Source organism: Urtica dioica, chromosome 5 (genome assembly GCF_054948205.1).
Source record: "Urtica dioica subsp. dioica isolate 48M chromosome 5, U.dioica_male_clone48M_v1_H2, whole genome shotgun sequence".
In the NCBI taxonomy this organism is placed as follows: domain Eukaryota; kingdom Viridiplantae; phylum Streptophyta; class Magnoliopsida; order Rosales; family Urticaceae; genus Urtica; species Urtica dioica.
Window position 1 is genome coordinate 39446415 of NC_142760.1, and position 13704 is coordinate 39460118.

General features: G+C 40.5%; 1 protein-coding gene across 1 annotated transcript; it reads left to right on the top strand.

The window, feature by feature from the left end:
• The first annotated feature begins 11677 nt into the window (after positions 1-11677).
• LOC149398411 (proteasome subunit alpha type-3-like) lies at positions 11678-12294 on the top strand. The gene is made up of 4 exons (XM_089614586.1): positions 11678-11692; positions 11745-11888; positions 11993-12066; positions 12153-12294. The coding sequence occupies exons 1-4, from the start codon at positions 11678-11680 to the stop codon at positions 12292-12294; spliced, it is 375 nt and encodes a 124-aa protein (XP_089470712.1).
• The last annotated feature ends 1410 nt before the right edge of the window (positions 12295-13704 follow it).

Below are 13704 nucleotides of genomic sequence, written 5' to 3' on the forward strand. Positions count from 1 at the left end.
TTTATGTCGCGAAGGTAATCGAACACTTTCCTTGCTGGGATTTGAAGCCCTAGCGAAGTGGTGAAGTAAGTTATCCCACCCGTAGGTTTTACAGGATCGTCGTCGTAGGTTTTCTTCGCCATCAATCTTGGAGGATCTTGATCGCCATTTGACGTAGAATCTAACGGTCTCCAATTGTTCGCCGAAGCGCTTAATAAGTCACGGAAAAAACTTCGGACCATTCTCTCCGACAGCTTCAACGGTTGTGTTTGGTACCTCATCCGGAAAGTGTTTTTTAGTTTTTGATTTTGCTTTTTGTTTTACAAAAAAGTAAAACGTGTTTGTTTTTCAACTGAAAATTTTTTTTTGAAAAATTTTCAAGTTGTATTTTAATTTTGTGAAGGATTTTCAAAAACAACTTTTATGTGTTTTTGTTTTTTTTCACTCACGTTTCTCTCTCTCACTCCAACTCGCCATCTCTCTCTCTCCAACTCGTCATCTCTCTCTCTCTCTCCAACTCGCCATCCCTGACCCAAATCCTCTCCGCCCAACCCACAACGGTTCTGAACGCGCTCCTGGCGGCGGCGGTGAAGGCGCTCCTGAACGCGCTCCTGGCGGCGGCGGTGAAGGCGCTCCTGAACGCGCTCCTGGCGGCGGCGAAGCGGTTCACGGCGGGGCCGCCGCAGCTTCTGACGCAAATCTGCGGCTCTTCTGATGAGTGGCCGGGATATCTCCTCGGCCGGGCCGACCGACTCGACGAGGCCGCGAGGGTCGTGGACGAGATGCGGACCGCGCGCGCGCTCCGGCAAGGAGAACGCCGCCGCGAGCTCACCCAAGGCCACCGACCGTGGAGGGACACCGGAAATCAAGAGAGAGCGCGCCGATGAGGTCCGTTCCATAGCAAGTGAGGTGAGATATTCTCTTCTCTGAAATCAAGATTGAAAACTAGGGTTCTAGAAATTGATTTGGGGCTTTTCAATTCTGAACGTGTTTGATACTCCTTGAATTGATTTTGAGCTCGATTATTGAAAATGATGATTTGAATTGAAGGTTTGAACTCGAATTTAGTTGGGTTTTTGTTTGGCCGTGGGTTTTGATGGAATTGAGATGTTGGATTTGAATTTCTGGAATGTTGGATTCTTGTTGAGTTTGTGTTGTTGTTATGGGTTCGAATTGTGAAAGAATTTCTGGTTGAATTAGGAGGCTATGATGATTTTGAGGTTTGGAAATTGCTTGGTTTGAGAATGGTTTTGGCCGTGTGGTTGTTCATGGCCGTGAATTCTGATGGTTATTTTGACTGAGTTGTGATATTGATGATTCTGAGCCTCTTGAGTTATTGAATTCTGATGGTTTGAGGTTCATCGCCGTGAATTCTGATGGTTATTGGACGAACGAGCAAGAACCGGCAGAGTTGAACCGGCAGAGTCGAAGGCAACGAAGCCGGAGTTTGAAATTTTCAAGAAAAGAGTTATCGTAGTTAAAGCTCGATAAACTCGTGAGTTTTTTAAATCGCTTAGTGCGTTTAAATGCTCTTGGATTTGATTATGTGATTTATTTCCTGTATTTAAATAAATAATTTATGATTATTTATTTTAAGAATTTATTTTACTTAAAAAAAATTTGTAGTTAAGAAATTGTTTTCATGTACCAAACAGTTTTCACTTTCCATTTTTTTTTTTTAAAAAAAAGTGAAAAGTGTACCAAACAGTTTTTCCAGTTTTTTCAATTTCTCAAAAACAAAGATGAAAACTGTATCAAACAGTTTTTTGAAAACAACTACAAAACAGTTTTTCAGTACAACTACAAAAATTAGAAAACAGAAAACAAAAACAGTTTGAGTTAACTACCAAACACAACCAACATGTTCTTCCTCCCGGTTTCCGACACTAAAAATGTATAATTGAAAAATAAAAAATGAAGATATACCCAAAAATATAAATTACATAATGTTCATTAGTTTCTAGTAATATGGTTTAGCGTGAATTTTCTAAATCATATGAATAATATGCTGAACCAAAATAAATTTTCAAGAAGAGACCTCCTTTGTGTATTTTGGATACAAATGTCCAAAACAAAGAACTCTTTTGAAGAATAAATTAAGATGTAATTGATCGTCGTTTGAGGATTTCTTGCAGAGTGTATTAATTTGTGGTATATATATATATATACTTTGTAACAATTATTTTTAAAACTAAGATTCGTTATGACTCATTACATTATACATTTTAGTATTAAGAACCTAACAACGTGATGGATGAAAACTAAATATATTAACCTGCATTCGAAAAAGGACTGATCGTAGCCATTGGCGAAGAAGGCCTTTGACAGTGACGAGCAATAGTTTCAACCCAACGCTTTGCACTGAATGCAAAGCCAGAGCTGACCATTTGTTCAAAACCGCCATGGACATTGCTATTATCAGCTTCCACATTCTCAACCCATATGACCTGTACATACATAAATATATAAGTTCAATATATCAACCAGTCCTTTAAATTATGTGGTTATATACATATGGGATTAACTATTAAAAAAAAATACATGGGATTAAAGTCAGAACTACAAGAATTGTTTATTTTGATATCAAGGGCATGTATAGATGCTCTTTAAAACCCTTCTTTTAAAATTGTTGTTGGTCATTTTCAAAAATACTAAATTTTGTTGCGACTTGCGAGGAATTTCATGCCGAAACTTCCGTCAATCTTAGACAGAATATTAAGTATGCAATCATCGGCACAGTATCTTTATAATAAAATAGTCAATATTCTTGTGTTTTTTTTTTTTTTTTGAAAATGTCAATATTCTTGTGTTTCATACTCAAACATATCCAATCTTTTTCACTTCATGACTGCAACTCATTGATCTTTATTTATTGATACACAATCAATTAGACTTCATGTACTTTATAAATGATTAAAATAACATTTTACGGTAGTAGAAAAAGTCACATTGGTGATCACACTTAAAAGTTTTGTCCGAAATTTGATATAAGTTAGGCTAAGAGGTCACATGCTCATGAGCTAAGTTTTAAAGGCTTATACGCATCCGTATTTTCTGAACTTTATGAATTTAACATGTTAAATCTAAATATTTTCACCAACAGCCCCTAAATTTAACATTTTGGTAGTCATGTCCCATTTTACATAAGACTTTTAATTTTTGTCTACCTTCTATGAATTTTTAGGGAGTCTCTAGCGCGCCTCACATCATTGATACTATTTTATGATAAAAATGGTCAAATCATGCTAACTTGTACCAATTTTGAATAAGGGAAAACAAATTGACGCGCAAGCAAGCAATCGCTGGAAAATCTGAACAGAAAGTTCGATTTAATAAGAACTAGCTAGAGATATGCTATAAAAGTTCCAAAACATAATTTTTTTCATTTGTGAATTTGAAGGTTGATATTATTCTCACATATTCAAACTCGGATTTCATTTCTCATCAATTTTATTTTCGATTTTCATTCTTAATCTTTGGGTCTTTTCCCCTCAAGTCATATTTGAATTTGGTCATAAGAAATGTGGTGGTAAAGTAGTAGTTAAGCATATTGATTAATAGGGAAATTGCCACATCTACTACTAAATCCATAACTTTTTCCAATTTCCCACCAAAACCATAATTTGGACAAAAATGCCACTAACTCAAATGTGCAACTACCCTTTTACCCTCCACTTAAATTTTTCTTACAACCACACTAACTCTCCCTCATATCCCGCTCATATCTCATTAATACATGAGACTTAATACATTACCTGACTCTCTCTCTCTCTCTCTCTCTCTCTCTCTCTCTCTCTCTCTCTCTCTCTCTCTCTCTATCTCTCTCTCCGTCAGTCTCTAAAACCCTCGGCGTCTCTACCCCCACGGTCACGCAGAGCCAAACGCCTACGAGACCCAAACGCCCACGAGACCCAAACGCCCACGAGTTCGTAGTCCAAGACCAGCTTGCCCACAAGGTTTGTCTCGCATTTCTTCATTTCCCATAAATTTCGTGGTTCAAAAAATTCAAGTTCTATGTCATTTTGATAGTTTAAAGAGATTCAAATGTTCTGTTTGGTCTTGGTATGTTCACCAGTTAGTATGAAAACAGAGTTCATCAATTGTTGACTTCAGATGTCAAAAGTGGACGTCAACTGTTGACATATGAAGTCAACAAATAATTAATAACTCTGCCTATGCTTTTTGTACGCAGTGATGGCGGCTATTTATTTATTATTCAAGCACAGTGGAACTTGGGTTGAACCTGGTTTTTATCATGAGAATGGATCTTTCGGAATCATGGTGTCGTATGAAGTTAACTTCGCTAGTTTGATGCAAATCATTTACGCGAATTTGGGCAAATCACCATCCACTCATACCATTGGTGTTGCATACGCGATGGCTGGTGCCATGAAACCTGTTGAGATAACCAATGATGCTACGTTAGAAGGTTATTTATATTTGAGGAGAGAGGAGAGAAGATGACACGGAGAAATTACAATTGATATTGGAAATAAATGAAATTCCATCCGGGCTCGATTCTCCAGGGGTTGGATCCACTCGCAACAGCCGTGATAGTGGAAACCCGCCTAGAAGAGTTTCCGACATGCCATCCATACCCGAGGAGGGGCGTGGTTCGGTTCCAACTCCTGATTCGGTAATTCGTGGTACGTTCGGATTGGATGACTTAAGGTTGTCAGACTATGAGACACAACGACAACAGCAACAAAATAGACAATGCTCTCCACCACGAAACTCGCCTCCACCTATAAATTCCCGATCCCCTCCTCCACCACGAAACTCTCCTCCTCCACCACGCAACTCCCCTCCTCCACCACAAAACTCTCCTCCTCCACCACGCAACTCCCCTCCTCCACCACGATCCCCTCCTCCACCACGCAACTCCCCTCCGTCACAACGATCCCCTCCTCCACCATGCAACTCCCCTCCTACACCCTCACAAAACTCCCGTCCTTCATCACCGTCTACGCCGAATTCACAGAGCGTCCCAAGTTCATCTACTAGGAAAGACGCAAACATGGATGATGCTATTATTTTAGATGGTCATTCCCCCGTATTTATTGAGCGACATGCATTGTACAAGGATAAAAAGACTTTACAGAAACACTTGATGTTGTTCGCTATAAACAATAACTTCACGTATAAGACAAAGAACTCGGACAAAAACACATTGCATGTTGTTTGTCTGGGAGAGCATTGTAATTGGGCTGTCCGGGGCGTGAGAAAGGCTAACACGACCATTTTCCAAATTAGAAGGTAAACTCTCTTTGTTGAATTATGTATGAAATTGAAATACTCTAATTAGATCTCTGTTTTTTGACATCTACTGTCATTCGTTGACATCTGATGTCAATTGTTGACATCTGGTGTCAATTGTTGACATCTGGTGTCATTGTTGACATCGTCTCACCATCATCACGTCAGCTGTTCGTCAACTCATCTCACCATCAGTTCGTCAGCTCGTCTCACCATCAACTCATCTCAGTTCGTCAGCTCGTCTCACCAGCAGTTCGTCTCAGTTCGTCAGCTCGTCTCACCATCATCACGTCATCTCGTCTCATCATCAGTTCTTCAACTCATCTCACCATCAGTTCGTCAGCTCGTCTCACCATCATCACGTCAGCTCGTCTCATCATCAGTTCGTCAACTCATCTCACCATCAGTTCGTCAGCTCGTCTCACCATCAGTTCGTCAACTCGTCTCAGTTCGTCAGCTCGTCTCACCATGTCAGATCGTCTCACCATCTTCACGTCAGCTCGTCCACCATCATCACGTCAGCTCGTCTCATCATTAGTTCGTCAGCTCATCTCACCATCAGTTCGTCAGCTCATCTCACCATCAGTTCGTCAATGCTATGCCATCCTTCTAGCGTCAAAGTGTTGATAGAGAAAATTAGTACAACAATAGTCCCGCAAAGAACACTTGGTTCCGAGCAAGGGGTCCTGAGAAGACCTAATCTCTAGGTAAGATTATATCTAAATACAGACGAATCTAGTAAAAGAGAGCAAGTCTTCTCGGCATTGCGTGCTCGGAACCAAGTGCTCTTTGTGAGACTACTGTTGTACTAGTTTTGTCCGTCAACTCATAATAAATGAACTAAGGCTAGACTAGAATGCCGTAATTACTTTTGGTATTTTTTTTATATAATTAATCTAAGTATAGCATGTTTATAATTTTTATTACAAAAAATAGCATTTTTTTGTTGTTGTAATTTTCATAGTTTTAAAACGATTTAAAAATAGCCATTACTTTATAAATGTTACCCTCAAAACGCTATTTTTGTAATATTCCCGGTGGGAGTTTGCTAGGGAAAACGGGCTGTTGTGTTAGATAGTGGCTCTTGTGCTTGTGGTCCTTCAGCCCATGTTTTGAAAGAAGTCCAGCCCTGAATGCGATCAAAGTTAGTGTATTATTTTTCTTGAAGAAAAAGAAAAGAGTTTGGGTACATCACTAAGGTGAAGAAGAAAGAAAAGGGGATTCAGACGCAGAGAAAGAGGTTTAGTGATTTGAATCTGAAGTGAGGAAGGATGAGCAGCATCGGGACAGGATACGATCTGTCGGTGACGACGTCCTCGCCGGACGGGAGAGTGTTTCAGATCGAGTACGCGGCGAAGGCGGTGGACAACAGCGGCACGGTGGTGGGCCTAAAGTGCAGCGACGGTGTGAGACCCGACTTTTGTACACGTCAGCTTCTGTAAAAATTTCCTCTCATTAATAAATAAAGGAAATTTTATTCTCTCTCTATGTGAATGAATTATAAGAATTCACAATAAGGAAATGGTGAGTTTCGATAATCCGAACATAAGGAAAGAGATTTTTGAAAGCACTTGAATGTTGGAATAAATTTAGGTGCTTGAGAACGACAGAGATAATATTTAAGGGTGACGAAATCTCGGAATAAGGATATTCGAGTAAACTCGATATTATTTTCGGAATAAAAAAAATTACTCGGAATGTACCCGGAAATTTAAAATCTCAAGGGTGAAAATAAATTCTGAAACCCCTGAAATATATTCAAGGTAACGAGAATTAATGAGAATTTTCTCGGTTATTTTTCGAGATTATTTTCAATTAATCAAGGACGAAGTTGTGAAGTTTTATTTTGAAAGGATCTATGTGCAATAAAGGAGGGACGAAATTGAAAAGAAAGTTGGAAAATGGACAGTTTGGGCAAATAATTGGACGTGTCCACGTGTGGCATAATGTGAGTGTGCCACGTGGCCTTCTATTTTCTCTCCTCCAGTCATTTTCGGCCAACACCTCACGTTCTCTCTCTCTTCTTTTCTTTCTTCTTCTTATTTCTCTCTTCTTCTTCTCCTGACCCGCGCGAGACCCACCTGCAGACAAAGAGAAAAAAAAAAAGAGAAGAGAAAATAATTTCGGCCATCTCCTTCGATCATCACCGAGCCTTATCATCACCACCATACTCTATCCCCTTCTTCTTCCTTTCTTCTCCGTCGCGCGCTGTCAGCCGTAACCCCCTCCATCGCGCGCGCTTTGGCCGAGGAAAAAGAAGACGCCACGAGCGACGGGGACGCCGGACCAGGAAGGAACGCCGGGGAAGGTTTGAGAGCACACTAACGAGGCTGAATTTCACGGGAATAAGGTGATAATCTCTTCCTCAACTTGAATTCGAAATCTAGGGTTCATGACTCCAAAATTGGGGGTTTCGGTTTCCGAGTGGAACTCTGAGAAATTGATTGGTTTAAAGTGTTTATTGAGCTTCATTATTGATGATTATAGCTTGAGATTGAGGATTGATTTCGAATTTCTTGTTTTGGATTCAATTTGGCCGAATGTGTGAAAAAGAAAAAAACTGTTTGAACAGCCTCTGTAAATCGACGTGGACAGACCGTTATGCTCTGAGTCCTTATTTTTGGATATTTTTCATGGATAGTAGACTGTATGAGCTTTCTAAAATGACCAAGAACATGTAAATCCATTGAGTATTGAATGAGTTAAATTTTCAAAGATTGTGTTCCGCAGCAGTATTTACAGGATTTCCAGAACTGTAACCGGGAATTACGGGCTGTTTTTGAGATAGCTATTCTTGTCGTATGTATGCTTGTAATATCTCGTTAGAAAGCTACATGAGTCTACTTTCATTTGCCGCTAGAATCAATCGATTTCAAGTTTTGTAGCTCGAGTTATGATGACTTAAGCGCTAGTGGGTCAGGCTGTCGGGAAATTCTTGTGATTTGTTTGTGTTTTGCCGAGCGTTGGATTCTGTGTGTTCAGCCGGGGCTGGTTAAGTGTTTGTTTGGTTTAGTTCGGGTTTTGGGTCGAGATGTCGGGATTTGAATTTCAGGATTGATTATGAGTTTGAAATTGTGAAATTGACTCGTTACCGGATTCGATGACTTGTTCGCAGATTCAGACGGACGAGCGGGAACCGGCAGAGTCGAAGGCAACGAAGCCGGAATTTGGAATTTTCAAGAAAAGAGTTATCGTAGTTAAAGCTCGATAAACTCGTGAGTTTTTTAAATCGCTTAGTGCGTTTAAATACTCTTGGATTTGTTTATGTGATGTATTTCCTGTATTTAAATAAATAATTTATGATTATTTATTTAACAACGTTTAAGAATTTGATTTGATTCGCTTTGGAATTCTCGGTTACTTTTTATTCGGATCAATTTATTTGAGACTCATAAGCATGTTATTGGATTTTATTTCGTATTATTCTCGATACGAAAATACGCGAGTCTTGAATAAGTTTGATTTCCGAATAACCGGAGAATAATAAATTGAATTCTCGAATTCCGAACAGACTCGAATCTAATCCCGACAACGACCATTATCTTTTCAAGTAGTTCGATAACTAACGAAGTTTCAACTTCGGATTCTAGTTCTCTCGACGCTCCAGGACGTGCTAAAGGTCTCGGGAAGCGTGTAAAGCAAAGTGTCCTCCGGAATTCATCGAGTTCTCTGACGAACTATTCCGGATAAGTGAGATTTAAGTTTGAGGCACCAAAAGGGGAATGGTGCCTAGTAGAGTAATTGTTTATGTTTGTTCGTTTAATCCTAAAACAAAGAGAAACCCTCAGTTAGACAAGATGACCGAATAAGGCTTCGGTCACTAACTAATAAGATAATAAAATGGTAGGGTTAAACGTTTAGCAAGTTAAGAACCTTGAAGCCTTTAAAGCTATGTTAAGCTTCTGTTATAGGTTTTACCCCTTCGTCCTGATGAGAGGACAACATGAGGAGGAAAGACGGTGTCCTCCGGATTCAATCCCGAGAGGAACTGTTCTAGGAGAAGGTCAACTCCTTCTAAAATACTTAAAGAGCCATACAGTGAAATTAATAATGTTAATGAGATAGACAGGTAGGCTGTAGACAGCTCCTGTAAAACATAACGAACTCTTGTCGGCAATGTAGCGAGTGGCATTCCCGAAGGCCCTTTAATGGGAAGTCGATGGGTGGCTTCAGGTAAGTCGATGGGTGGCTTACCTGTCCTGAGGGAAATATGAACCCTGGATTAACCAGGGATTGGTGAGGGTTTGCTCCCCTCTATCATACGCGCGTCAAGGCCCTCCTACATGTGCTAGTGGATCTCAGACGTTAAAACTTCGGCCTCCTGAGGGCTAGGCTCAAGTTCTCAGAATGGTTTACTCATCTCTCATGAATGGCTGCCACTACTACAAATACTGTTTTCCGGTGCGCAAGACATTCGGGTGCGACTTTTCGCACCCAAAATTCGCACCAAATAAGGATTTCAGGTGCGACTTTTCGCACCCAAAACTCAAACAAGCATATGAAAATTTTCGCTGATTTTTTTAACTTTGGGTGCGACTTTTCGCACCCAAAAGTCCATCAAAACTATTAGGTACGACATAGTCGCACCCATAGACTGAAAACATTTTAGCGGCCAACTTTCCCCCTCTTTTTGGTTAAAACATCATTGGGTGCGGAAATCCGCACCCAAAGGTGTCATTGGGTGCGACAAAGTCGCACCCAAATGTCCAAATTTTTTCGCGGTCAAATTTTCTCCCTCTTTTTATAAAAATCATTGGGTGCGGAAATCCGCACCCAAATGTGTCATTGGGTGCGACTTTCCGCACCCAAAAGTGTCATTGGGTGCGACAAAGTCGCACCCAAATGTCCAAATTTTTTCGCGGTCAAATTTTCCCCCTCTTTTTACAAAAATCACTGGGTGCGACAAAGTCGCATCCAAAAGTACTGACACAGGTCTTTGGGTGCGACAAAATCGCACCCAAAAGTGTCATTGGGTGCGACAAAGTCGCACCCAAATTCAAAGTTTTAGATAAATCAAATTTTTGCTCGGTTTTCATTCTATATGAGCCAAAAAATTTCATTTCACCTCTCTCTCGCTCTCCGATTTCTCTCCTACAAATTCTCCGACCACCACCACACTCCGAGCTTCGTCGCTGCCACCACTCCGAGCTCCATCGTCGTGATCTCTCTCCGGCTAGGTAATCCCTCCCTCTCACTCTTAGATTCTCATCCTCACTTTGTCTCTCCCCCTTCTCTTTAACACACACTCTCTCTCTCTCTCAGCCTCCGACCAGCCCCTTCGACCAACCCCTCCGCTGCAGTCCCTCCGACCAGCCCCTCCGACCAGTCCCGAGCCTCCGACCATTTGCGGGTTTCGACCAGTCCCGAGCCTCCGACCAGTCCCTCACTCCCTCTGTGTGTGTATATGTGTGTGTGCGACTTTCGGGTTTGTTCTTATCTGCGGCGAGGAGCGGCGACGGAGATAAGAACAAACCCGAAAGCCGCCATTTTTTTTTTTAATTTTTGGTGACTTTTTAGGTGCGACTTTAGGTGCGGAGAGTCGCACCCGAAAGTCAAGAGTTTTGGGTGCGAGTTTTTGCACCTAAGACTTTTAGGTGCGGAATTTCGGGTGCGAAAAAGTCGCACCCAAAGTCGCACCTAAATATATCTTTAGGTGCGAAAATTGACTTTTGGGTGCGAAAAAAGTCGCACCCAAAGGTCCTTTTTGTACTAGTGTGCGGACTGAAGTGTTGATTGGCCAGTCCACTAATGTAAGGCACCGGTATGAGTGAGATGGATGAGTTTCTAGGAAGACGGTTGTTAGCCGGATTCCTATATGATTATGTGTTTGATTGTTTTAGAACGGGGTTCTAAAACTGAATATGTCTATGTTGATTGAATGAGATTTTGTTATTCTGATTGTATGATGGAACTTCTTTATTCTTCTGAATCTATCACCTGCTGTCATCTGCATTTTATCATCTGCAACCTTGCATCTCATGTAGTGCTAGGTTAAGTATCCTGCTTACTGAGTCGGTGTGACTCACCCCTTAAATCCCTCTCCTTGTAGATAAAGGAAAAGCTCAGGCGAAACAGGAGTGCTAGTCAAGGTAGATCTCATGACGACCTGTGGCATAGGAAATGTCTTTTTGGGAAATGGGTATCAGGTTTTTGAAAACCGAGCTTATATGCTCGTGAAAGTTTTATATAGCTTTTGGAAGAACTTTTATTATATTATAACGTTTAGATAATCGGCCCGAACCTCCTTTTACGTTTTGAAACTCGGTTAGCACAATTATGGGCATGTGCTTATGGATAGCAAGCTAGGGTAGTCCGCATTTTTGTAACCCTTTTAAAAGCGAAAAATTTTACCGGTTTTTAGCGGACTAGCTCTAGAAACCTTTATTATTCCTTATATGTAAATTAAATTTATTTCCGCTGTTGTTCAATAAACGTTTTGTAAATGACGTTTGAAAATGTTTTATGTTCATTTCGTTTGAAAATATAAATGGTTATGAAAATGTTACGAGAAAGGTCGCGATCCGAGGGCGACGGGTGTCCTGCGGGTCGTGACAGATGGCGTTGTCCTCGGCGTCGAGAAGCTCGTCGCCTCCAAGATGAAGCTCCCCGACTCCAACCGCCGCATCCACTCCGTCCACAGCCACTCCGGCATGGTACTCTCTCTCTCTCTCTCTCTCTCTCTCTCTCTCTCTCTCTCTCTCTCGGGGTGTTTTAGGGTTTTCCATTTCCATTTGAAATTGGAGTTATTGCATTGCAGGCCGTGGCTGGCTTGGCCGCGGATGGGAGGCAGATTGTGGCGCGCGCCAAGTCGGAGGCAGGGAATTACCAGAGGTAAGTTGAATTGGTGAGTCAGTGAATTTGTGTGTGTTGATGAGATGAGATGAGATGATAAATGGATGGTGTGGGAATGGATGTAGCGTTTACGGAGAGCAGATTCCGGTGAAGGAGCTGGCGGAGCGGGTGGCGAGCTACGTCCACCTCTGCACCCTCTACTGGTGGTTGCGGCCGTTCGGGTTGTTGGTGGATCAAGTGGGTATCAGACACGAACAATCGCTCTGATACCACTTGTTGGTGGATCGAGCGCGCATCGGACACGAACGATCGCTCCGATGCGCCTCTTTTGAGATGATTCCACCATATAACCATATTAATGCGAAAAAATAATTAATTACGCTGATCATAAGCTAATTAAATTATGGTTATAATTAACAAGATCTAGTTATGTTTAATTAATTTAATTCACGAGAGCATATATGTCAAGCAACCGAAATAAAAGTAAATGAGTACTTACATTGATCTTCGGTTCACGAACTGAAAGCTTTCACAATCCGTCTTCGTCTTGAACGTACAAGCTTTCACACGATCAAATAATGAATTCCTCCTTCAAGGACTCGATGTGATGACATCTTAGTCTTCCGAGACGTAATCTCCGAGACGAATAAGAAAGATGAGTGGGCACAGTCTTTATCTCACTAGATCACGAAACTAGGTGTTTCGAGATCTCGCTCTTATTTTACTAAGAATAGAAACGAATTTCTGAGGGGAAGAGAGGCAGAAGTGCACGGCCAAGGGAGGTTAGAATGCACGAATTTTTCACCAAATAATTGCTTAAAATTGCCTTCTCATGAACCTCTATTTATAGTAGTAAAATGAGATATTCATGGAATCTTCCAGAATATTTTATTCATTTTATTGTGTTCACACTAGAGGATTTAAACTAGGCCCTTGGATCTCAACAAGTGAATCCTACTTTTTCTCTCATCCATCAGATCAATATCTATGGGATATTATTCTTTTATTTAAATAGAGAATAATTTATTTAGTGAGATATTAAAGGAGAATATATTATTCTCCTAAATATTCTCCTAAATACTTTCCTTTAAATAAGGAGAAAATATAGGACAATATCTTATATTTTTCTCTCTCCTTTATTTAAACAACTAAAGAGAAAATATTGGTAAATACCAATATTATAAATTTCGAATATTAGGCACACGGCCAAGGGGGGACTTGCGCAAACCCTAGTGCCAAAAAATTCCCAAATCCGATTTTTATATTTTGTGCAAGGCCCAATTGCTTAAAACCTAATTAATCATTTATTTACTTGGTCCAACAATAAACAAATAATTAATAATTGTTTATTTACTTGATCAAACACTAAATAAACAATTCTACCATAAATATTTATTTAATTCTGCGAATACCCGTTTTCCAGAATTAATGCTGTCAATCACAATTACAGCAAGTGAGATTAATAATGATAAACATTATTATACGAAAGTTCGTATCCGCCTTTATCAGAGCCGAATCGGGGACTATGGACCCAGTAATAGGAGCTTATCAAATCCGATGAAAAAGACGAAATAGTCCTTTCTCTTTTGTCCATCGATTTGTCTAATCTTGGTCAAATACTCCACCTTGTAAGCCAAGACTGAACTCTCCTTTATACTAGAATTATATTTACTCATC

Excerpts from the sequence above, each read along its gene's own strand:
- LOC149398411 (XM_089614586.1), top strand. Across the intron at positions 11,889-11,992 it reads TCCACAGCCACTCCGGCATG|GCCGTGGCTGGCTTGGCCGC; the intron begins GTACTCTCTCTC and ends ATTGCATTGCAG. Across the intron at positions 12,067-12,152 it reads GAGGCAGGGAATTACCAGAG|CGTTTACGGAGAGCAGATTC; the intron begins GTAAGTTGAATT and ends GAATGGATGTAG.